Below are 22,435 nucleotides of genomic sequence, written 5' to 3' on the forward strand. Positions count from 1 at the left end.
AAAATTCTCTTTCTTTCCTGGTATACCTTAGGTATCACATGCTCTGAGATCCACTATGGTACTTTATGCCCCCGCAGTATCATGTGCCTGCTGCAGTCCATTAACCCATACAAACGTGACTGGAATTGGCTTGCAGAATTTCAGAAAACAGTGACCTACCTCCTGCAGCTTAATTTGCTGTTGGGCCTCTGCTTTTTCAATCAGGTTCCTGCCTTCCCCTGCACTTTCTAAACAAAGTCTGTACTGTTTTACCTGATTCAGAAAGTACAACCCAGGAGAAAACCCTGCTTTCTTGCTGAAGGTTTGGAAGACCTTCATCTTTCTATCTCACCCACAGGCTCAAGTTGCCCACTTGCTGCAAACAGCCCTTAGAAGTGACCGATAATTTATTCTCTGTTTTGAAAAAATCAGAACATTATCTCCACTCAGTGAATAAGTTTCTGAGCTTACTTTTTTAATTAAGTTGCCTTTCTTGCAAACACTTAGCAGAAATTTTTTTCTGCAAATTCTCTACAAGTTTAGGACTTATATGAGGAACCGGGATTTGTTCCTCCCACATCTCTTTAATGACAGTTGGCAGGCAGACCAGCCCCCACACAACAACTCCATGGTAAAAATTTATTTGACCACTGTAGGATTTTGTGATCTGTAAATGAAAGATGGGGGAACTGTCTGTCCCACTGTTTCATCCTGTTTACACAGGTTTTTTTACAGGCCCGGTTCATTCTCCCTGACTTGTCTCTCATCTGAGAATCACAGGGAGTCATTCAGCTACCTTTTATTTTTAGAAATTGATACACAGTTTTCCATAAAGATAGAGACTTAGGGAGGCTTAACAGATCTCTCTGGGAGTTCTCACCTTACTACTGAGTTAAATAAACTGTTTTGCAGTCCCCAGAGGCACAGTGCTGCTTATGTATATTTGGATGAGATAATCACTAGTAAGAAAATACTTCATTTACCTCTGAGCTTGAGATTTGCAATCAAATGGTGTGCAACAGGAACCAATGCATGCCAACTGCTGGCAGGTCTGGAGCTCATGGACATGTAGGCCAGAGTCATTCTGCTGCTTGCTACTGCATATTTGACTGTTCACATTTCTGAAAATTTTGTTTGGTGTTGCATCCCTCCGCAGATTGATTGCTTAAAGAATTTTGTGAAGTGTACTTAGAACAGCTTGGCTAAAAATCTAGGAGACTATCAGCTGTTTCTCCAGCTCTCCAGTTCTGTATAACATGCCTTTCTGGGCTGTGTGACATGCACCCTTATGGCCTCTCCTCTAGAGCCTCTGCAGAGCCTTGCAAGTACTTCATTTTTGCTGGTATTTTGCCATGTCTAACACTGTCCATATCATGCCAACAGCAGTTTGCTACTGATTTCCTTTCTTTTCATTGAAGGGAACTCAAGGGGAAACCACCCCTTTTCTTCATTCATGGTAAGCTTTCCCCTGCTAGGCAGGCTTCAGGTGCTAACAGCTGTCTCTCTTCTGATCCATTAGAAACCAATCCAAAGCCACTGACATGAGCCATCCAGCATGGTTATAAATAGAGTACATGGTGTCAGTATCCTGAGGTATGCAAGACTCTGAAACTGGAGATATTTTTCCCTCTGTGTAGATCTCCAAACTGTCCCAGTGCCTTTCCTAGTTGACATAAGCCAAATTAGTGGAAACCATTTTCCACCATGGATTCATACCCTGTCCCTGATAAAGTTATTGATACAGATGCAGCCTTTAGGTCATCACTGTTCTCAGATCATCACTTCTACCATGGGATTGTTTTCCTGAATACTTATAATTGTGCATGAACTTGAAGTATTTTCTATCAGTATGTAACCTGAAAATATTTTCTTGAGCATTCCTTCAACATCTGGGTCTCAAGTTGGAAAGGCCTTAGCTCTGTAGAAGTCTACTAAACTTGTTGAAGGAATGAAATTTGAAGCTGTGATCAAATACTGTCATACATGCCCCATCTGTAACAATGTCCCATCTCTTCTTTAGTTCCCTTAATTTCTTCTCAGTAATGCTGTTCCAAAATGTCCTGAGAGAGTTTAACTTGACTACCTGCATGACAGAGATTATTTAGCCCAAGAGATACATGTCTTCAAAATTTTTGTTTTTTTCAAACGTCTTCATATATGAAGGTCCATAGTTAGTTTGGATGGGAAATAACTGCAGGAACAGTATCTTGTCATGGTTGGTTGAAGGTTTCAGGTCTTACATACTTCTAACACCTCCAGGCCAGCCTTCATTCAGACTTTTTCATCCTGCTGTTGAAATGACAGGCATTTCAAGCAGTTGATTTTTGGGTGAATAACAGATATCTTCAGCATTTCCTTTAGCATACTGTGAAGCCTGTCCTTCTTTCCAGTTTGTGTAAGTGTAGGTCTGCCCCACCCTCCTAGTGAGACAGGACAAACTGGAGGATACCTTTATTTTGAAAGGTTGGCCTCCTTATCTCATGGGGCCAAGGGAGTTTTGCAGGGAGACCAAAGAACTCTGTAAAAGTTTCTGCCAGTTCAGTTCAGCCAGTTCTTAATGCTGCTGGGTAACATGTTGCTGTGGTCTCTTGCATCTGGTGTAGCACACAGACCTCTTTCCCCTGACTTTCTCTTGCCTGCAGTCATACCCCTCGGGCCGTGGACAGTGAGTACCCAGCCATGCTTCCAAAACTGCATTACCTAAAGCTGGAAATGTTTAAATATATTCTCCCTCAATCTCCTCCTGAAATGACCCCCTAAGTTCCATGTAGAAGCCTTGGGTTTGCCTTTAAGAAAGGCTTCCTAGTGCTTTTAGCTGGCTCTTCCTTGTATCATTTTTGCCTAACCGAAAATTAAGGAAAAAGCCTTCCATCCATCTTCTCCAGCACTGCTCTCATATCACACACTACAAGTCCAAGTACCTGTTAAGAAGCAGAACTATAACTGGAAACAGAAATGGAAGGGCCTAGGAAGAAGAGTTCCACACACACTGCCAGCCCTTACACATAGTTGTCAGTTTTGCTGCATCTTCCTGGCTGGCACTTAGCAGAGCCCCCCAGCCAGCAACCACAGCAACAATTTAACCCATCATCTCCTGACCAAACTTCTGTGTCTCTCAAAATAAATTAGATCATCTGTACTCTTGCAGATGGATAAGGAGTAGGGTAGTTAGATATGTGACAGACCTGCAGCTGTCCAGACAGAAGCCAGAATATTTAAGAAGTTAACTTTGCCCTTTTCTGTCTCTGATAAATGAGGATTTGCTAGGAGTATACGTGCATAGCATGTTTGAGTTTTTTCCCTTTTCCTTCCAATCAGCATTTTCAGATGTCAGTGGACAATCAATCTAGCTACAAATGGCTACCTTTCGGTGTGAGCTGACTTCCAGAAAACCAGTAACTGAGGCACTCCAAAGAAAATAATGGACTGTCAGATCACCAGAGTTACTGGTGGTTATTGTAGTAAAGTTCCAAGTAGCTTCATTGTTGAAGACTGGTAGTAAGGGTTGGCTTTTTCAGTGGACCTTTGTAGAGCCACCAGAAAGATTAAATTTCACTAGTCTCCATTTTGATGGAGCTGGAACCATTTTGCCTCCTTCAAATTGAAGTGTCATAGTAATTCAGATTGAAGGTGATGCCTGAATAAATCAGTGACTATAAGCTGATTTTTTTTTTTTAAGCTAGACATGAAAACCGCACATTTTTCATCCATGTTACCTTGTCTGATCTGATTACTTCTTTGTACACGAATAATGAATGACAGTCTTCTAGTGGTCTGCCTGAGATGAAAACACAGTGAGATACATCACCAGTCCTGTCAGCAGAATCTGTAGCATTCCTTTGCATCTTGGTAGCCTCTGCAAGTAAAGGTTTGTGGCAAAGTGAATACATCTTCAGCCTTGAAACTGCAATGCTGTGATGTCAGCACTGGTTGTCTGTGTCACGTGCACAGACCTGCTGTTCTAAAATGTTCAGAGATCAGGGACAAGTCTTTACAGATGCCCTACATGCATTCTATCTTTTAATACCACTAAGTTTGTGCTGTGATACTGCCTGAAGTCTCTGGGGGACTGGAAGTTGGTTCCTCAAGTTCTGTATCTCTGGAACATGATTTTGTCAGGAAATGCGATACTCAGAAGGCAGGGTGTATGGATTGCTAAGATCTGGACAAAGTTGTGAGGACCTGAGGCACCCAGCCTCTCAAAAACCATAGAAATGCCATTTATTAAAGATCATGAGGTAGGGTTGTTTGTCACCAATTTTCACCAAGCACAGCATTATTTTCCCTGCTAGTGGTGGGTCATGTCTATCCATGCCACATGAGTCTTACAAGGTAAGGTGGTGCCAAACTCTACTGCAGCATCCTGCCACAGTCAAGCCTGAAGTTTATTGCACCCAAGTTCTCAAGCACAGATGACTTCTTAGACTTTTTAGACTGACAACAGAGCTTCACTTTTCCATTCCTCTAAATTAATTGGCTTGCTGGGTGACATCCTCTTGCTGACTAGATTTTGTAGTTGATTTTGCAGTAGCAGCAACAATGGTTTGCTTTCATCACTTTGTGGCATATGCTTCTAAAAAGCCTTCATGCTACCAGTGGGATGGATTCTGGTTACAGCTTGTACTTGGATCATGTTTTCATTTGAATATTCAAAAAAGGCAAGAGTTTGAGATACTACTAATGTAGCCTTAATTTGAAGTAGACTTCACAATTGCTGTCAGTCCTTCAGCAGATAACTAAGTTATTTACATGCTTACATTTATGAGATATCCTAAACAGACTTATAAATAGAACATAAAGTGCATGAAAAATCTCAGAATGTCACTGCAGACCTAAAAGTTGCAATATAATTGAAAATCAAAGATAAGGTTCACAGAATTTCAGCCCTCAAGTGAAGTAACTGCTACTTCAGGGAACCAGTTCTTTGTGTTCTGTCCTACCAATGAGTGTTAACATCTTTAGATTTCTGGTTATCACTTTTAAAGAGATAAAGATCACTTTTAGAGAGAGACTGTTAAGAGCACATACTAGAACTAGGCCTGCAAAGATTAATGGATTTCATTAATTCATTTATCTACCCTAGATGAGTACTGCTGAGTTTCCATACAAGAAAAATATTGAGATTGGGTCATTCCTTTCCAGTTTCAAAACCACACATTTGAAATGCAGACAACTTCACTAATGATGTGGGAAAGACAGAAGCACTGTCTGGGACATCTTCATCCCCATTAGAGAATGCAGAAAGAGAACAGAAAGCATTCTCTATTTATTAAGAGCTACACTGTCAATCATCATCAGTCTATCTTTTTTTGAAGGGCCCAGAACATACAAGGGTTCATATTTGGGCAGTGACTAGTAAATAGAACTATATTCCTGTAATCTGGCATGACAGATTGCATTTAAATGCACATACAGGCACAGTAAATATAAATAAGGCTAATGAGGATTGGAAGGAATAACTAAATTCTTAAGTGTCATAATAATGGTTTAAGTCTTGAAAGGTTACTGCTTAGTTCCTTTTATCTTCAAGGATGCCTCAGGTAATAAGGATGTCTCACTGCAAGGGCGTCAGGATAAGTAATGTATTCTTCATTGTGTCATGCCTGCCACAACAGAGCTTATACCAGTAAATAGGATTGCTTTAAAGGCCAGAGAGAAAACAGAGAAGTTTAAAACTCCTGGTGTTTCAAAAAAATGAAAGAAAACACCCAAACTCCTACTACTACTGAAAAAGCATGCCTGAAAATAAACATACTAACCATTACTGATCCATAATAGTCTTGCAGAAGAACTTATTTGGGATATTTACACTATTGCTTTTGAGACTTAGAATCTTCCAGTAACTGCTTGCATCCTTCCAACCACTTGTGTATGCTATTAGGGTGGCTGAAAAAGGGTTCTGTCCCGAGGTACCCAAGGTACCCAGCCCAGTCCATGAGAAACACTGTCCTGAACAAAACTACAGTTTGACTAAACAGCAGCAGCAGGAGATTTAAAAAAAAATCCTAAAATCCAAGATAGCAGATGGTAAATCTCAAATTGCAGGCTTTAAGTAACAAGTATGTGCCTTGAAAGGAAAAGAAGCTTGCACCTAAAATTATACTGTGCTGTCTGCTTTCAGAGCAAAAGGACATTTTTGGACTTTGTTATTAAGAGATATTTTCTTTCTCTGCACTTCATCTAATGACAGTTTTGTTCTTAAGATGCTATTAAAGGGCACTTTATATTTGGCAATCTGGATAGCAGAGATGAGGACATGGCATTATTCCTTCATTTTGCCTGAATGTTTTAGCTTTTAAACTTTTTTTTAGCTTTTAATAGTGCTTACAAAGTAAAGGGGGAGGGGAGAGAATACATACACTTTAATCAGGTTTGGTTTAGACCACATAGAATAACACATTAGAAAAGAAAAGCAATTACTTAAAAATAGTTGTATTTATATTTCACAATCTGCTCAAATACTGTTTGTGTGTTGGTTGGTTTTTTTTGTTTGTTTTTGTTTTTTTTTTATAAACTTTCTCTACAGGATGTTTTAAAACAAGTTCTTCACATTGCTTCAACTATGTACTTATGGAATTTGAGGGAAATAGTTCTGGTTGTTTTTACAGTTTAACACATATACAGTACCAAAAGGATGGTGGTTAGTCACATGCAGTCCATATGAGATTCTAACATGACATTTAGTGAATTTTCTGATGTTGACCACCCCTTTGATGCTGAAGGTAATGCATCTGTAGAAAGCAAAGACTGTAGATTTGGGTTACTGCTCTCTGCATCTTCCAGTTTTTCAGTGTTGTCCTCCCAATTAATGTGGAATCTTGTGACTCTGGGATTAGATGCCAAAATATTCCTTTGAAGCTGTGAAAGAAGAAAATACATGGATTGTAATGTGTACATCTAAAACTGGACTTCATATACATATAGATTTTTTTATTTTTAGTCCCTGTAGCCTTGTTTGCGTAAAACAATTTGTTTAAAAAGGGAATTCGCATCACTGTAGATCTATAGCTGCTACCTATGGATCAGAAATGTGCTTACAGTACACCACTTATTAACTTTCCCTAATATTCTCCTCAGCAAAATAACCACTTTCTCAAGAGTATTTTAACTGTTCTGCACGGTCAAGGCTGTGAAAGAGATACACAAGTGAAGTGCAAGTGTTGATTATTTTATCTATCTTTTAGTAAAGCAAATAACTTCTACCCCCACAAGGATTTTGCAAACCACAGGACTTCATCAAATTTTGCATCAGCTTTATGGTATTTGCAATACCTATCAATTCCATCAATTTCTCATCTTCATTTAAAAGTATAACCTTATTCTTAAACTACCAAATGTTAGACTGATTCCACTAAGAGGATTTAGCAACTAAAGTTCTAAAATAAAAACATTTTTATTTGGAAGATACTAACACTGTGGCAGTGGACATGATTAGTCATTTATCTTATTCTCATGGCTGGCCTTCATTTTCTTTTGAAAACATGTTGCATTTGTTTATGTATGCAGGGAAAAAAAAAAAAAAAGCTGATTTTCTCCTTATTTTGAAAAGGGTCGAAAGTTTATATATACTTGCCTGGAGGATGGCAACTTAGAGCCAGTGGACACTCACTATGATATTTAAGAATGATCACAGGAAAGGTTACATTTTATTCTCCAAGAAAGCATACTCTCATTAAGTATTTCCTGACCCCTTATGCAAACTAAAAAGACCATTTATTTTTTAGAACCTAGTAGAGCTCATTACCCAATAATTAATCAATCACTTTAATAACCTTCTACTTGTGCATTTCCATTTTGTCCCTAAGTCACATTAAGGACTCTATACAAGCCTATGATTGCTTTTGCTGTTCTCTTCCATAGCAGCAAAGCTAGCTTTTTATATTAACAGAGAATGAAGAGAAGTAGTTCAAGGCATTCTAAATTCAAGTGCTTAATGGGAGTCGCCATTTTGGCATTGACAACCAACATAACAAATAAGTTATGTTTTAAATGAAAGAAATAAAGAATAAAGGAACATATCTAAAAAGTTTAAGAATCCTCAAACTTTACTGTCATTTACAGTCTTTTTTTTAGTATCTCATCACTGAAAATAAAGTTAAGCACAGAAAAACATACTATTTCATTTCATCTTTTAATTCTAGTCCTGGTTTAATTATTACCAAAAAGGATATATGTTTTATAACTTTATCTGTATACTTCCTTTGCCAAATTAGACATTTATCAGAGAAACATCCAACCAGGCTACCCATGTTCTCTCATTTTACACCTGATTTATTCCTCAGTTTGTTAAGTTTTGCAGAAACTGTAGCTCTGACACTAGAACAATTGAGTAACAACTGTAGTAAATGAATATCTACAACTTAGTTCCAGGTTGATGGGCCTAGAAAAAAACATTATTCTGTTTTTCTGAAGAACAGAGCCATTTTATAAACAGTGGGGCAGGTGGGAATAAATCCAATGGTTTATTTCACAGTTAGTGTGAAAGTACAGCCAAGTCTTCAGGATGGTGGAAATTTTTTGATGGTTTCTCAGTATTACCTAAATTTATGCCAAGTACATGGCACTTATAGTCTGTCCCCCCAAGTATTTTCTGTTATTTGATGCCTCATTCCATGCACTTTATGAAATCACTTGGGGTTTCAGTTTGTTTCTGAAAAACCTCTTTTTATAGGCATACCTCTGATACATGACTAAAACAAAACATGCCTTACCTTAGAAAAATCTGGCTTTACTGGTGGATTCTCTCTCAGTTCTGTTTCAGTGTATTCATTGTTTACATAGTAGCCGACTCTAATAAATTCTTGACCTCGGTAAGTGCATGTAATTAGCACAACTGTTACACCTACTGCATCTGCATCTGGAATAAGCCCTGGGTTAGGTGCATCAGCCTAAATGTGACAGAGAAAGATAAATTAAAATTGATAGCACGTGCCTACCTAGCAGGGGAATCTCAAGTAGTGTTTTTCAGCAGCTAAGTAGTGACTATATTTAAAATTGTTCAAGTTAACCAGAAAATATACTGCTTTCACAACATCAACCCTAGATTTAGAACACCATCCTCTAACAACAGAATTGGAATACAGTAAAATTGTTTGCTGACATTTCTCATGGGCGATTGGCCAGGTTTGATCCAAAACTCCTTTTAAATATAAGATCAGCTGAACCATTGTTCAGACAGGGGTACCAACATCATTCCAGTTCTACAGTACCACAGTTCTCCAGCCCATCTTGGTAATTTAGTAGAGTAAGATTATTTTCTCATACACCCTCAAGGTTGAATTGGTCTGTATGTGTGCTCTTAACGAGACTACATCCTTAAAACTACAGACTGCAAATTATATTTCAGCAAGAAAAGGGATGGGCTATGGTAAGCTTTGAGCTGTTCCACAGATTTCTAGGGAAGGAATGAAGTACTTTCTCTGGCTTCATTCCTAATACCTATGTTCATTAAAATTTATGCAGTTAACTGCATCATCTCTCCACGACACCTTCTACCAGTATGCAAACCTAATTAATATGCAATGGATAGAATCTTCCTCAATTCCTTACTTACCATGGCTCTGCAGTTACTTATCAATAAAATTTGCCTCATAAAATGTGGCTCACATCAGTCCCTTAAAATGCCTCCTAACTACCACATCTATTGATAAAATGTGATGCCTGATTCTGCTGCAGGATTTAAAGTAACAGCAATTCAGGCATACTAAAACAGCTTAATATTTACAATTCCACACAAAGATCTGAAGTCAACAGTGAACACCCATGTTGGTGTTAAGTGAACAAGTGAGCAAGTTGGTATTAGTAATGTGTGTTCAGATGGTTTGGGTGTAACAAACCTCGCCTAAAGACAGAGGATGAATGAATTAATTCCTGTTGTCCTCTCATTCCTGCTTTTCTGTAGTATTTATATGCTTCAGCATGGTGAAATTTGGGAGCTGCTGCTCATGCCACATTGGCATCTACTCTTTGCCACGTCAATTCTAAGCCTTCAAACTAGTCTAGCTTTTTGAGAGAAGCTGTAGGCTCTTAACAGAAGAATTAGATGAGTCAGACCTCTCAGGTAGAAATACACCCAAGGGAGGAGAAGAAATCAGGAAATCAGGTAGAACTCATCTTCCTCCACTCCAGCCATGAAGGAAATAGAAAATGACTGAATAGCTTTACAACTAGCATAGGGGAATGGAAAAGATGGCCAAGAAACAGAAAAAATGCAGAAGCTAGAGGAAATCACAAGAACTGCCAATACAGATTAAATAATTACTTTAATTCAGTAGTTCTTGTTCTAACAGTGCCCAGAACTATCTGATCACTTTAAATTCCACAGTAATGGGCAACAGAAGAACTATATTCCATTTAACTCCCCATTAAACTCAATTCACATTCTAATGTAGGATCTTAAGTCTTCCAGGTTCCCACTGTCATTTTCGGTCTTGTAATATCCTATGACACAGTTCTGAACCCAAGGCAATAAATACTCTGTTCTAATCCTACTTATCTCTCAAGCATTGTTTTGCTGCATGAAAAAGACGCTGAAGACTATTTAAAACAGTTTTCTCAAATTTTCAACTTCCTGGTTTTGTCAACCTCTTAATTACTCAGGAACCAAAGATCATACACAGATGGCAGAAAAAAAATAAGAGCTTGGTATGACCAAATGATAAATAAGCAGATTATCTGCAAACAGATATTTTGGTGGGCAGAGGCAGTAGATTAATTTTTGCATAAAAATCACTGTCTTAACATGCCATTCTTATGCTATAAATTACTTAAGAATTTTATTAAATCAGTCCTTATGTTGCCTTGAATTATCTTGCTTTTCCACATGATATTTATTCTCATAGCTATTGCTGCAGAGTAGGTAGCAAAGGTTATATGCGCACTTAAGGATAGTAAATTATTTATGCACTTATATGCTCAAAAAGAAGTTTCTGTGATTTTATTACAAATTCCCAAGAGAATCAAGAAGGAATCAGGTTTCGCTATGTATATCTTGGGATTTAGAAACAAATAGGCTGAGCTGTGGGCCTTTACTATTGAAACCCTTTTAAAGGTAATGTTTTGGGGTTTTAAAACAAAGAGCTGCTTTTGTAAGTCTGAAAAGCACAATAATTGTCCATCTTTCTGTAAGGCTGAATTCCCAACCTGATTCATATCTTTTTTTCATCTAAGGTATTTTTATCATCCTTGGTAATCTGTGTGGTACTCCATTTTAGTTGCTATTTCAGCCATTTTCCTATCTAGAAAGAGCTACAACAGATTATCTGAAAATTTTATACCTGCAAAGGTCCTTTCCCTATCGTATTCCACACACACAATCTCTTTTCTTTGTGTCACATGCCTTCTGCAGTTCTGTGCTTTGCCCCATTCCTGCCTTCCCTTGCTTGTTTTCTCAGTATCCCAGGCTGCTTCAGCTTGGTGAATAAGATTGCTTCAGTCATCAGCAAAGGCTTCTTGCAGCACTTTGGGTTTTGGTGGTCCCCTGTGTACACATGTGCTAAATTCTACCCTCACCTGAAATCCAGAGCCTTCGGCACGTAATATACTCAGACTCAACCATACTTGCATAAGAAATAAAAAGTGTATTTTAACAGGTGGAATCTCTTATAGGACCTACTCCAATCTAAGCAAAATCTCTACACATTTCCTCCTAATTTAGCTGTAGTGTGATTTATAACCAAGATACAATTGCTGAGTCCATTCTACAGAAACTGCAAGACCAGTCAATTTAATTTGACCTGCCTAGTCATACAGCCAAAATGTGCCTTTTTTAGGCACCTGCTTCTTGCTCCTTCCCATCACCATCAACAAGGAATATTTGGACCTTTGACTGAGAACAGTGCATCTTCAAATTAGAAATGTAAATGCCAGCTAATTTTCCACTATACAAACACAAGGTAACCCCTCTGAGAGCAATAGAGGATCACCTATTTCTGACCAATTTATGCCCTAAGCTACAATGGCTTGATAATGGAAAAATTGTTAATAAATGATGCATTTGTTACACATCTGCTTAATTCATAGCGTAGAAAAATTAGGCCTGTCTCCAAAACCAAACAGAAACATTTCAACACTGATTTTCATGTATGTGGTTGATAAATGCTGCAACCTTCAGTCTAATCCTATTCCTTAAGCCCATTCTTTAAGGAAAAAACCAAAACAAAAAGGTCCAGAGTAAACAAACACCCCCCAAAATGCCAGATAAACTACCTTTCTTGGAACTTAGAGGATTAATCAGGATTGCCTCACAAATGTTGATATTATTTTAAACCAGTTACAGTAACCATGACAAATACAGGAGTCAGCACTTAACCAGAACTTTGGGGTTCTTTAATGCTCATACTTCAGCATGCCTTTGCCATTAGTTAAGTGCATTTATAGTATTTGGGAAAATAGAGTTCTTATACAATAAGACATTCTCAGTTTCTATCTTATTTTTTATCCAATGGATTTTGCTGTTAGTTTACAAAAAAAAAATCTAGTATTTCATAGAGAAAATGTGTTAGTTTTAATAAAAATTATAGTTTTGAATTAAAAAAAAAAAAAAAAAAAAAAAAAAAAAACAAAAACACCCCACCACCACAAAAGAAGTTATCCCAAACAAAAGAAAGCTTCTGTAAGAATTTGGGCGAGTCCACTTCAGGTTTTCCCCCCTGCTTCTCACTGAGTTAAAACAGAAACAAGTTTAGGCCAGTAAGTCATCTTAGTGTTGTTCTTTCACTGTTTTCTTTTCCTTTGTTATTCCTCATTAGCTTTTGGCTTTAACAGCAGTATTTTATAGGACTGTCACATATTTCAGACTTTTTTGCACAGTCTTAATCTACACACTTGTGTCTCAAATACCTCCCATTTAACACTGAATTTCTATCTTTATTTTGGAAATCACTGTATTTTGTTATGATTTAGCATGCTTAGCCAAACATCACAGTTGACCGTGTGTTCTGCCAAACAGAAACAAGCTTCTTGATTATTCTGGCTGAGAAGAACTAATTTTACAATTAGTTTGTTGGCCTGATCCTCTGAAGGTGTTGTCTACATTAACCTAGTGCTCCTGATAGTCTGAAACTGCCACCAGCAGCAGAAGAGGTGAGCCTGATAGTACTGGTGTAAACCAGGCAACTGGCACTGCTGATTATGAACCAGACTGGTTAAAATTATCAGTAGCTATGGGAACTGTACTTTTATCAGTTATTATTGATACCACAGATAAAAAATATAACCAAGAAGTATCAGGGGCAAGAAGTACAAGCTCAAGAACACAGTTTAAAGGAGGAGCTCACTGCATTTTTTTTTTAACCAATATTTTTCAAGCGCCTCTTAGTATGATACAGTTATCCCTAAATAAATTAGCACAACTTTTAGAAAGGGTTAAATCAAACTTACCTGAAATACAAACATGTGTCTGCCTGCAGGAACAGGTCCAACTAAAACAGAGTCTAACACCTGATCATACTCTTCACTTTCAGCTGAACCCACATAAATTATTTTCCATTCCAAATCTACATAAAAAAGAAAAAAAACCAAACATTACTTATCATTACAGTTAGGGGGTCTTCCACTCTTGCCCATCTACAGTTTTGTATAGCCTAAAACTACTTCTTTGGCAACAAGCCTAAAACAACAAGGACCTGTCTTCATCAGAAAAATTTAGTGATGCATGACCCTGTCCTCATGAACCAGATCATCCCACTTTCTCTCTCTAGTCAGTTGTATCACAGGAATCCCTCTATTTTCACAGTGACGTTAATTTTCAAAATTTATACAGAGAAACAGGGCCCTTTTACTAACTGGGAGCTGTGTTGAGCACCTTCTCAAAGCCTGTCAGAATGGCAGCAGCAGAGGGATGATGCCTATAAATCATCACATCCTTGAATACTGACTCCCAAAACCAAAATTCCCACCTTCCACATACACACTTCACAGCTTAAATTACACAGATCATGGAAAGTAGTTAATTGAGTTAATTGAGCTTACCACTGAGTAAGCTCCAGACACACTAACTGTATGCCCCCATTCCTTCATATGTCACTTGTGTTACCTGGGAAGTACGTAAAATTATGATAGCATGACATGACCATATTCTTAAGGACAGTGATGCTTGCATCTTATCTACATCTTGAAATTGAATTATAGGCAAAAAAAAAAAAAAAAAACCAAAAAAACCCAAAAAAAAAAAATCAGTGTAGCATTTTGCTTCCTCAAGTCATGCACTAAGCCCCAATATTTATTACAATTCATTTTTTTCTAAGTCAGCCTCTTCCCCACAGATGTTTTAAAGTTGAAACTGCAAATCAGCCCAAATTAGCTCTTCCTGGGTCAGCTTTTCACCTTCCCTTTTTGATTAAAAAACCAGTATTATTCACACATATGAAACTAATCCTGTAAGACAGATTTTGGGGTTACTAAAACAAGAAGGAAAAAAAAGACCACTGACAAAAAACTCTAACACTTCTTAATTAAGCTGTTGTTTCAGAACTGTACCTTAAAAACTTACATGGTGTATTTCTTCCCCCCCCCACCCTTGTGAACAACGCCTTGATTGCCTTTGCAAAAGCACAAACCTGTGAACTATTACATTAACTTGATTAGCACACCCGGCAAAATCCAAAGGTCTGCTTCATGCTTTCTGGATGCAGGAATGGAATTTAAGCATAAAAAAAAAAATTAGCACTTGGAACAGAACTTGACTGCTTTAAGATTGCAACTCTCTTTCCTCATTAGTGAATTCTTCTTGCTTATTTTGTTTCCCATTAGTTCAGGTTTTGCAGGTTTAACTATCATAATAAACAGAGCTTGAGAAGGGATTTTACTCCTCTGTACAACACAGCACAGTTTCCCAGGTACTGTATCAGAGGTTTTATATACCTTTTAAGCATGAAGCTGTTGCAGGTATTGTAGGGTATTCATCCAGGATAATTAAGGAACTTTCTTTTCTGCGTCTGAGGACAAATTACTACTTACAAGAAATGAGGACTTTTAGGCTAAACTGCTTAAGACTGTCACACTATCCTGTGCCATTATTCTAGAACAGTGTAAAACTTACTCTAAACAACTCATAGCATTTTGTACTAAAACTAGACCTTTTAAAAAAATTTTTAAATGTTATTTAAGTATGTTGATACAGAACAACAACTTTGAGAAAGAGCGGGCTGGAGTTAATGGATTTAATTTTAGGATCAGTGTTGCAGAGGACAGGCTGAAAACAGCACAGTAAACAGACGCATTAGCATAGGAAAGCTAAGGCAATGACTTTTCAACAAGTATACAATGGCTGTGTTTAATCTTATTTTTAAATGTGGAAGACAGCAGCACTCATCCCTAATTTATCCTATAGTCTAACTTGCATGCTGGTGGGGAAAAGGAGCTGAGAATTTTGCATTGGACCATCTATAATTCTTCTCATTACGACTGTCCAGATTAACATAAATACCGAGTGTGAGGAGCACATCACATACAGCCGTGCACAACTGGAAGGAAAACTCTAACATATTGCACAGAGCCCCTGTGACGGGCACTGCCACAGCAGTTGCCACGGAGGGGGTCCGATGCTGCACCTCTGATGAGGCAGGCTGACCGGAGAGATCCAGCCAGCAACGTGGCGGGGTATGGAGCACAGCTCCAGCTGCTGCGTCGGTCAGTTGCAAGAAGGCATGAGACAGGCTGCGGAGGCCTATTGGAAACCCTGGCTCAGGCGAGACTTCCTCTGAAGTTCCCGCCACGGCGGCCGTCCCTCCCTCCCCGCGCTGTCACCATCCCGCCGACACGCACGAGTACGCGCTGCTGCAGAGGCAGGCGGGGTGAAGCGAGTTAAACCGCAGCGATAGCGAGCCTGCCAGGGCACCTTAGCCAGGACAGCACGCAACTCTCCTTTCCTCAGCCCTGCCCTCGTCCCTCCGCCCGCGGGGCTCTCTAGCGAGCAGGCGGCGCTGGGCTCCGCCGAGCGGCGGCCAGGCAGCGTCCTCTCCCGCTCACAGGCAGCCCGGCTGGGCGGCCTCCTCCTGCTCTCGGGGCTGCAGCCCGCCGGCTGGCGCGAGCGCCCCGCATTCCCTCCCTCGCCCCGAGCCGTTCGAAACTCCCGCCCGCGGGGCGACGCGCGGCCTCTCGGGGCGCGTCCCGCGGCCGCCCGGGGGGCGGCGCTGCGGAGCGCGGCCGGGGCGAGGGCGGCTCGCTGCCCGCCCGACTCGGGGGAAGGCGGGAGCGCGAAGGCGGCCCCCGTTCAGGACAGGGGTCCCCGTGAGGCAGCAAGGTCGGGGCCATCCCCCACCCGCTGGCGGCTGCCGGTAACTTTCGAGTGACTTCCAAAAATAGTGGCAGGCGGGCGGCCCCCTCCCCCCCGGCGGGGGCTCCCGCTGTCAGCGCTCCCCTCCGAGCCGTGCCCCCGACACCGCGCACCTACCGCGGCCCGCGGCTGACTGCTGCCGGCATGCGGGGCCAGCCAGTCAGCCCGCCCCTACCTCCCACCGTGATTTTAATTTTTTTTTTTTTTTTAATTAAAATGGAGCACGAGGCCATCGAAACGCATCCCCGCGGAGCGTTTTCCGCGTATCGAGTACCGCCGGGGCTAAACACGCAGCATCCCGTGTGCCCGCGGGGATGCGCGGTCGCCGAGCCCGGTTCAACCCTCCTGTCTCCCGCTCGCTCCCCCCACGCACACACAAAGCTGGCAACATGGCTACCTCCACTCTAACAAGTTCCTCGCAACTTGAGGCAGCTCGCCGCCTCACCGATGGCGAGGAGAGGCGGCGGGCCCGGCTCGGCGCCCAGAGCGGGCGGACACCGCCAACTTTCCCCAGCGCCAAGCTCGGCGGGAGCGGCACATCCCCTCGCCCGGCCGGCACATCCCCTCGGCTCGGCACGGCGATGCGGCCGAGGTGGAGAGACTGTTAAATTGTAGGCGCAGGCCTGTGCAAAGTTTAAGCCTTAAACGCCCCGAGCTCAGAGCCCAGGGTTGCAAAATCCGTATCGGAGAGAAAAATTCTACTCACCTTCAGACAGGTCCTCTATGCACTCGAATGTGATTTCGAACTGGAAAGGATTGTAGAAAGGAGAAGGATTATCCAACACCACTACATTGTTCACCTGAACCTTTGCCATATTTTGGAAAAAAACACAAACAATAGGCAGAGCGTCTTAACGCCGCGCACTAAAGTCCTCCGTGTCGGGCTCCCGCACCGCACAAGCCCCCGCGCCACTGCCCGAGCGAGGCTGCAGGGCGGCGACTTCCACAAACTTTTTTTTTTTTTTTTTCGCCCCCCCTTTTATTTACACCGGGAACGCTCCACACTGTTCGCCGCTTTCCCTATTTCGCTCAACTAACAGCCCATTCTGCCCCTGCTCGCCGCCAGCGCCCGCCCGGATTGGCCACTCGCCGGGCGAGGGCCCTCCCTCCGCGGGCACGGCGGGCACCGAGCGCCGGCCAGAGCGGCCTCCGCGCGCGCCCGCCCCGCGCCGCCCCCGCCGCAGCGCCCCCGCCCGGCGCGCGCCGGCAACGGCCGCCAGCAACCGCCAACGGGCCGGGGGCGGGGCCGGGGGCGGGGCCGGGGCGGGAGATGATCCGGGTGCGGTTGAGGGAGGCGCGGGACATCTGCTGCTCTGATTTCCCGGAAAAGTACTGACAGCTTATCTCTTTTCTTCTTCTACCTCTTCTTTTTTTCTTTTTCTTTTGTTTTTTTTTTTCCTCCTTTCTTCTGTGTGCATTAAAATCCAGGCAAGGGGAAAATCAGGAGGAAAGATATTACCACGCAGCTAATCAGATCTCCAGTCATGACCAAGAGGGACTCTACCTTAGTTCGAAAGCTGTTGCCTTGCAATGATTTTATTTAAAAGAAAAAATTAAGTCCTAAGACGCGATTTTATTTAAATTGCTTGCATATAGTTTATGGGACTGTGTTTACCCTGCCTACCGCAATAACTTTTATTAAAATTGATAAGGTTTAGATTCATCTATAGAAAATGCTTCTTGTGTAAGTGTATTATATTTAAAGCTGTGAACCATATGAGCTGAAGAAGAAATTAATTTCCTTTCAAAATGTTCATCCTCTGCAAGTTGTAAACAATGTAAGACCATATCCAGCTTGGAAAGTGCCCTAAGCTGAAAATTGAGGCTGGAAGAATAGTAGGGCAAAATATCATACTAAATTAGAACCATGGGTAGAACAGGGACAAAACATAATCTTTTGTCCATCCACTTTAGGCAAAAAGTTAAAGAAGCACTGTATCTCAACAAGACAAAAAACTGCTTGCAACTAGAGCTCTTTTTAAAGTTGTATTTAACCTTATTTATAAAAGGGAAGATTCGGAAGTGTTTAAAAGAATCCTAAGTGGTTTTTTTATATGCTAAGCTTGTGCAGTATTGTATAAACAGCAACTGCAACATTGGCTGCTTGGGAAGAGTAAAAAACTACTCTCAGTCCAGCATTCATGATGAAATTGTTCCCAATACCTCCCAGAGCAAGCACTTTTGCTGTCAGAATGCACAGAATTAGTGTAATCAAGTGGGAAGGTGCAGTAAGTTTTCAGCATCCCCTAAGAAGAATGAAAGCAGTGATTCACTTACAGACTAAACCATCTTGCCTGTGGGGCTCCGCCATGTGCGGAGGGACACTTTCAGTTTGGGGTCATTTCAGCTCTTTAGGTTTTTGTTATGCTTTGTTTGGTGGGTTTTTATCTTCCTGTTTCTGTGCTGATTGTGCTGGGTGCTGGTGGGTCTCGGGTGCTAGGAGCACCCCCAGCTCAGGACAGTGGGGCTGGGCAGTGGTGCCAGCTCATGAGGCAGTGACCTTTGGCCAATGGCCAGGGATATCCATGCCAGGATACAGCACCTTGCTGGCTGGGGAGCCCCTGAGCACAGCGGGCTTTGCTGGTGGGGTGCTGGGTGCGCCGGGCGGGACGGGCTGTCTGCACGGCCCCGAGCGCTGCTGCTGCTGGAGAGGCCACCCAAGAGGGGCTGTGCAGGAACCAAGCGCGCCTGTCACAGGCCGTGCTGTCAGGAAGCTATCCCCTTCCTCTATTTGTAGAAGGCTCAGGTACCCTGAAGCGCTACGAGACAGGACATTTTGCCTGCACAGCAGCACTGCCAGTGAGAGGGCCCTGTGTGCAGCTGGGGAAGCCATCTTGTGTGGCGGCAGGAGCCCGCAGCAGAGGCCATCTCATGGCTGCCGTGCACAGGGGACAGCGCGGAGCAGGGTTACGCAGCACTGCAGTGCCAGTGACGTCCCTCATGGCTCGGGGGGAGAGCAGAAAGTGCCCGTGGCTCCAGGGGTGCAGGTTGTGTACCCCCTCCACAGAATATTCAGAAATAAATGCGGGGCCAGGCTCTAGTACTGCCTAGTACTCTGTGTTTCTGTAATTCTGCTGTGTGATTGATTGCCCACGTTGTTTGGCACATAGTCCAGGAAAACCAAGAAAGATTGGACATGGTGGAGCAGATTCCTTACTACAAGTTGAAGTACATATTATGTTATCAGGAAGCATTTAATTCCAGTAACTTTTTGCTGGTCATTTGCAAACAAATAGCTACTGTGGTGGGCTGCACAGCGATGAGAAGGTCTTTGCAGCCCTGAGCCAAATGGTGAGGCAGGGGGGATTCTTGTGCAGGTTTTGCCATAGAATTCCAGGAGATTTTAGGCTGGTTGCAGCTTGTCAACTACTAGGATATTTTGAGCACTGGAATGGAAAAGAAGGGCTAAAGATAGAGAAGAAGCAGGGAACTAGGGAATAGAGGGATTGGAGGGAGCGGCACATACTGGCTAATGAGTGGCCGTTTCCACAGTTATGCAGGGGTTTTGACTGGCTATCCACCCACTGTTGCATCATGTGTAGATTTACTGGAAAATTTTATTTTTTTATTTCTTCCCTCATTTCATCCTTGGTCATCTTTCGATTTTCATTTTTGCTTAGAGGAAACAAAAAACTCATAAAGAAATTTAATTTCCTTTTATTTTTTTTCAAGCTTTGATTTGAAGCTCCAAAATTTTTGTCCGTTTTAGTAGCTGATGTGGAAGAAGACCTGAATGGGTCCGTTCCATAATTTTGCAATTATTGCCTTTGCCCCAATTTTCAGTATGATCTGCCAGAACTAGTATTCATATCCTAATCCCTTTTGTTCATTTAACCAAGTTCTAAAACAAGTCACAATCCAAGCATGGGAAGCATAACAGAATCTGCTCCACAGCTCCAGGCTAACCTACCTCAGCACTAGTGGGATTGCTTGCTGGTAGCTGTAAAGTGAGTTAAGTTACGTGGTAGAAGTAGATGATGGAGCTTTCCTGCTGGTTTGCCCTCTGTCCATGGCTCAAGCCACTGTGCTGGGTCCCTTTCTTTCACTAAAGTTTACTCTTGCATTTTAAGGAAGAGACTGACTGAAGTATTTGATTCTTCAGGTTTGACAGTGACTGCTGTGAAGGAATTTGGGGAGTGGAATTTGGAAGCTGGAGCACTGGTGCTTGCAGATGGAGGCCTCTGTTGCATTGACGAGTTCAATAGCATCAAAGAACATGACAGAACCAGTATCCACGAGGCAATGGAGCAACAAACCATCAGTGTTGCAAAGGCAGGGTAAGTGGCATGTTAGCACATGTGAGAAAACAACACAAGATTTTTTTTCTCTTGTACTTATATGTTGGATGGATGCTGATTAAACGTATTTGTTTTCTTCATTGTATGCAATAGTTTTGTTGTCAACAGTATTCCTAAACTAGACAAGTAAACATTTCATAGGACAGTGCACTAGACCAGAGGCTGCAAGCAATCAGACTAAATACATACCCTCTTCGCTGCTGGGTTTTCTATCTACTGCTATAGGCCAGGGCACTTTTCTACAAAGACTTGGCATTCTTTTTCTTGCCCTTTGCTGCAAGTGGTTGTAATAATCCTATGTGAAATGAGAAGCTTTGTGAGTTTTTTTTTGTTGTGGCTCAGAAAGTGGGGCTTCATTTTTCCAAAACCACAAAATCACAGAGTCATTAAGTTTGGAAAAGACTTCAAAGATCATCAAGTCTGATCACCACCTTGTCAACTAAACCATGGCACTAAGTGCCATGTCCAGTCAGTTCTTGAACACCTTCAGGGATGGTGACTCCACCACCTCCCTGAGCAGCCACTTTTTCAGTGAATAAATTCTTCCTGATGTCCAACCTGAACCTCTCATGGCACAGCTTGAGGCTATGTCCTCTTGTCCAGTAAGATCCAGTAATATTGCTTGGTAACCAAAGCACATCAGGAGATTTTGAGGCTATTGTATTTTCCAAGAGATTTGCAGGCTGCTGAATTTTATATGTTGGGTGTGGCATAAATATAAACTGTTTACTTTAAGTTCCTCCCTTTCTTTTTTCAAAGTAGTGTGTGTTCAAATCTGCTATCACCCCCACTACCCCCACCCACCACTTGGATCTTTGGGCTCATATTTCAATTTGTCAGTCATATGCAGTTCTTATTCAGGCCCAAATTATTTCCTGGCTGGTATTTCTGACATCTCTGCTACTCAAAAGGCATTACCCTTTCCACATTCCTTCTTATCACCTTCCACTCAGCTCTTGCTCCAGTCGCATCTTGGCTTCTCTAACTGATCATGTCCTTCTCTTATTCTGAGCATCTCCATCCTCTTCATCAGACAACAGACAAATAATCACAGAAGATTCTGTGTTGAAAGGAGCCCACAAGGATCATCAAATCCAGTTCTTAAGTGAATGGCCTGTGTGGGGATTAAACCGACAACTTCCACCACAACCTGGTGTTTTTAGCACCATGCTCTTACCAGCTGAGCTAAACTCAGGGTCATTTTGCTCTCACCTGGGTAATTATCAGCCTTTGCCAGCTGGGCACAACTGCTTGGGAGCAATATGGTCCTGTTCCTTAGTAAGACAGGGACATATTTCAGCTGAGTTCCTTGTTGCATTTGATTGGATTTGATAGACCCAAACAGAGTTTGCTAACTTGCACATAGATGCCCAGTTGCTCACTTTTAAGGACTACACATAATGAGGATTTTTTTGATAGTAACTTAGCACACATAAGTTAAGCAGCTTGTTAATTTAGGTCTTATTTTGGTGCATGGGAGAATAGGGTTTTTTCCTATTGGGTATAAGCTAGTGGAAGATCTGTGGTCCTTCCTCTCAGTTACAGAAGAACTTTGGATGTGAGGCAGCAGTTACTCAGGAGCTGACTAGAAATAGCTCAGTGACAAACCAAAGTTAGAATGCTTCTGCTGCTGCCTTACCCAAAAGGAGTGCATTTGGACTACTAGGGTAAAAATAATCTCTCCCCACATCTACAAGCACATGCTAGGACATCATGGTTAAGAGTGGAAAATGGCTGTTTCAGTTGGTATGGTTGCCATCACTGTTAACTTGGGTTCGTATTCTTGTTTATACACAGGAATAAAACATACATTCATGTCACATTTTATTTTGCTCTCTTAAAAGATGAATAAGTGTTGCTTTCCATCATTCAAAAGTGTTTG

At 41.7% G+C, this 22,435-nt stretch overlaps 2 protein-coding genes across 3 annotated transcripts in view; one reads left to right on the forward strand and one right to left on the reverse strand.

Annotated features, from left to right (window-relative positions):
* MCM9 (minichromosome maintenance 9 homologous recombination repair factor) overlaps positions 1–22,435 on the forward strand; it is a 48,195-nt gene that overhangs the window by 13,394 nt on the left and 12,366 nt on the right. The window contains exon 7 of one of the 2 annotated variants that reach the window (XM_053973081.1): positions 20,358–20,532. In XM_053973081.1, the coding sequence (XP_053829056.1) occupies positions 20,358–20,532 (175 nt within the window). Of the gene's footprint in view, positions 1–17,683; positions 17,875–20,357; positions 20,533–22,435 lie in introns of those variants that run through there. The other variant, XM_053973082.1, reaches the window with a different exon arrangement.
* ASF1A (anti-silencing function 1A histone chaperone) lies at positions 6,396–17,404 on the reverse strand. Its single transcript, XM_053973083.1, has 4 exons — positions 16,962–17,404; positions 13,360–13,475; positions 8,691–8,867; positions 6,396–6,837 (listed from the first exon to the last, which is right to left on the reverse strand). Exons 1-4 carry the CDS (start codon positions 17,068–17,070, stop codon positions 6,625–6,627), a joined length of 615 nt encoding a protein of 204 aa, XP_053829058.1. The 5' UTR covers positions 17,071–17,404; the 3' UTR covers positions 6,396–6,624.

This window comes from Vidua macroura, chromosome 3, assembly GCF_024509145.1.
Source record: "Vidua macroura isolate BioBank_ID:100142 chromosome 3, ASM2450914v1, whole genome shotgun sequence".
Taxonomy (NCBI): Eukaryota; Metazoa; Chordata; class Aves; order Passeriformes; family Viduidae; genus Vidua; species Vidua macroura.

Excerpts from the sequence above, each read along its gene's own strand:
- ASF1A (XM_053973083.1), bottom strand. The coding sequence starts at position 17,070 with ATGGCAAAGGTTCAGGTGAACAATGTAGTGGTGTTGGATAATCCTTCT. Across the intron at positions 13,476-16,961 it reads CATAGAGGACCTGTCTGAAG|ATTTGGAATGGAAAATAATT; the intron begins GTGAGTAGAATT and ends TTTTTTATGTAG. Across the intron at positions 8,868-13,359 it reads GACACATGTTTGTATTTCAG|GCTGATGCACCTAACCCAGG; the intron begins GTAAGTTTGATT and ends TGTCACATTTAG.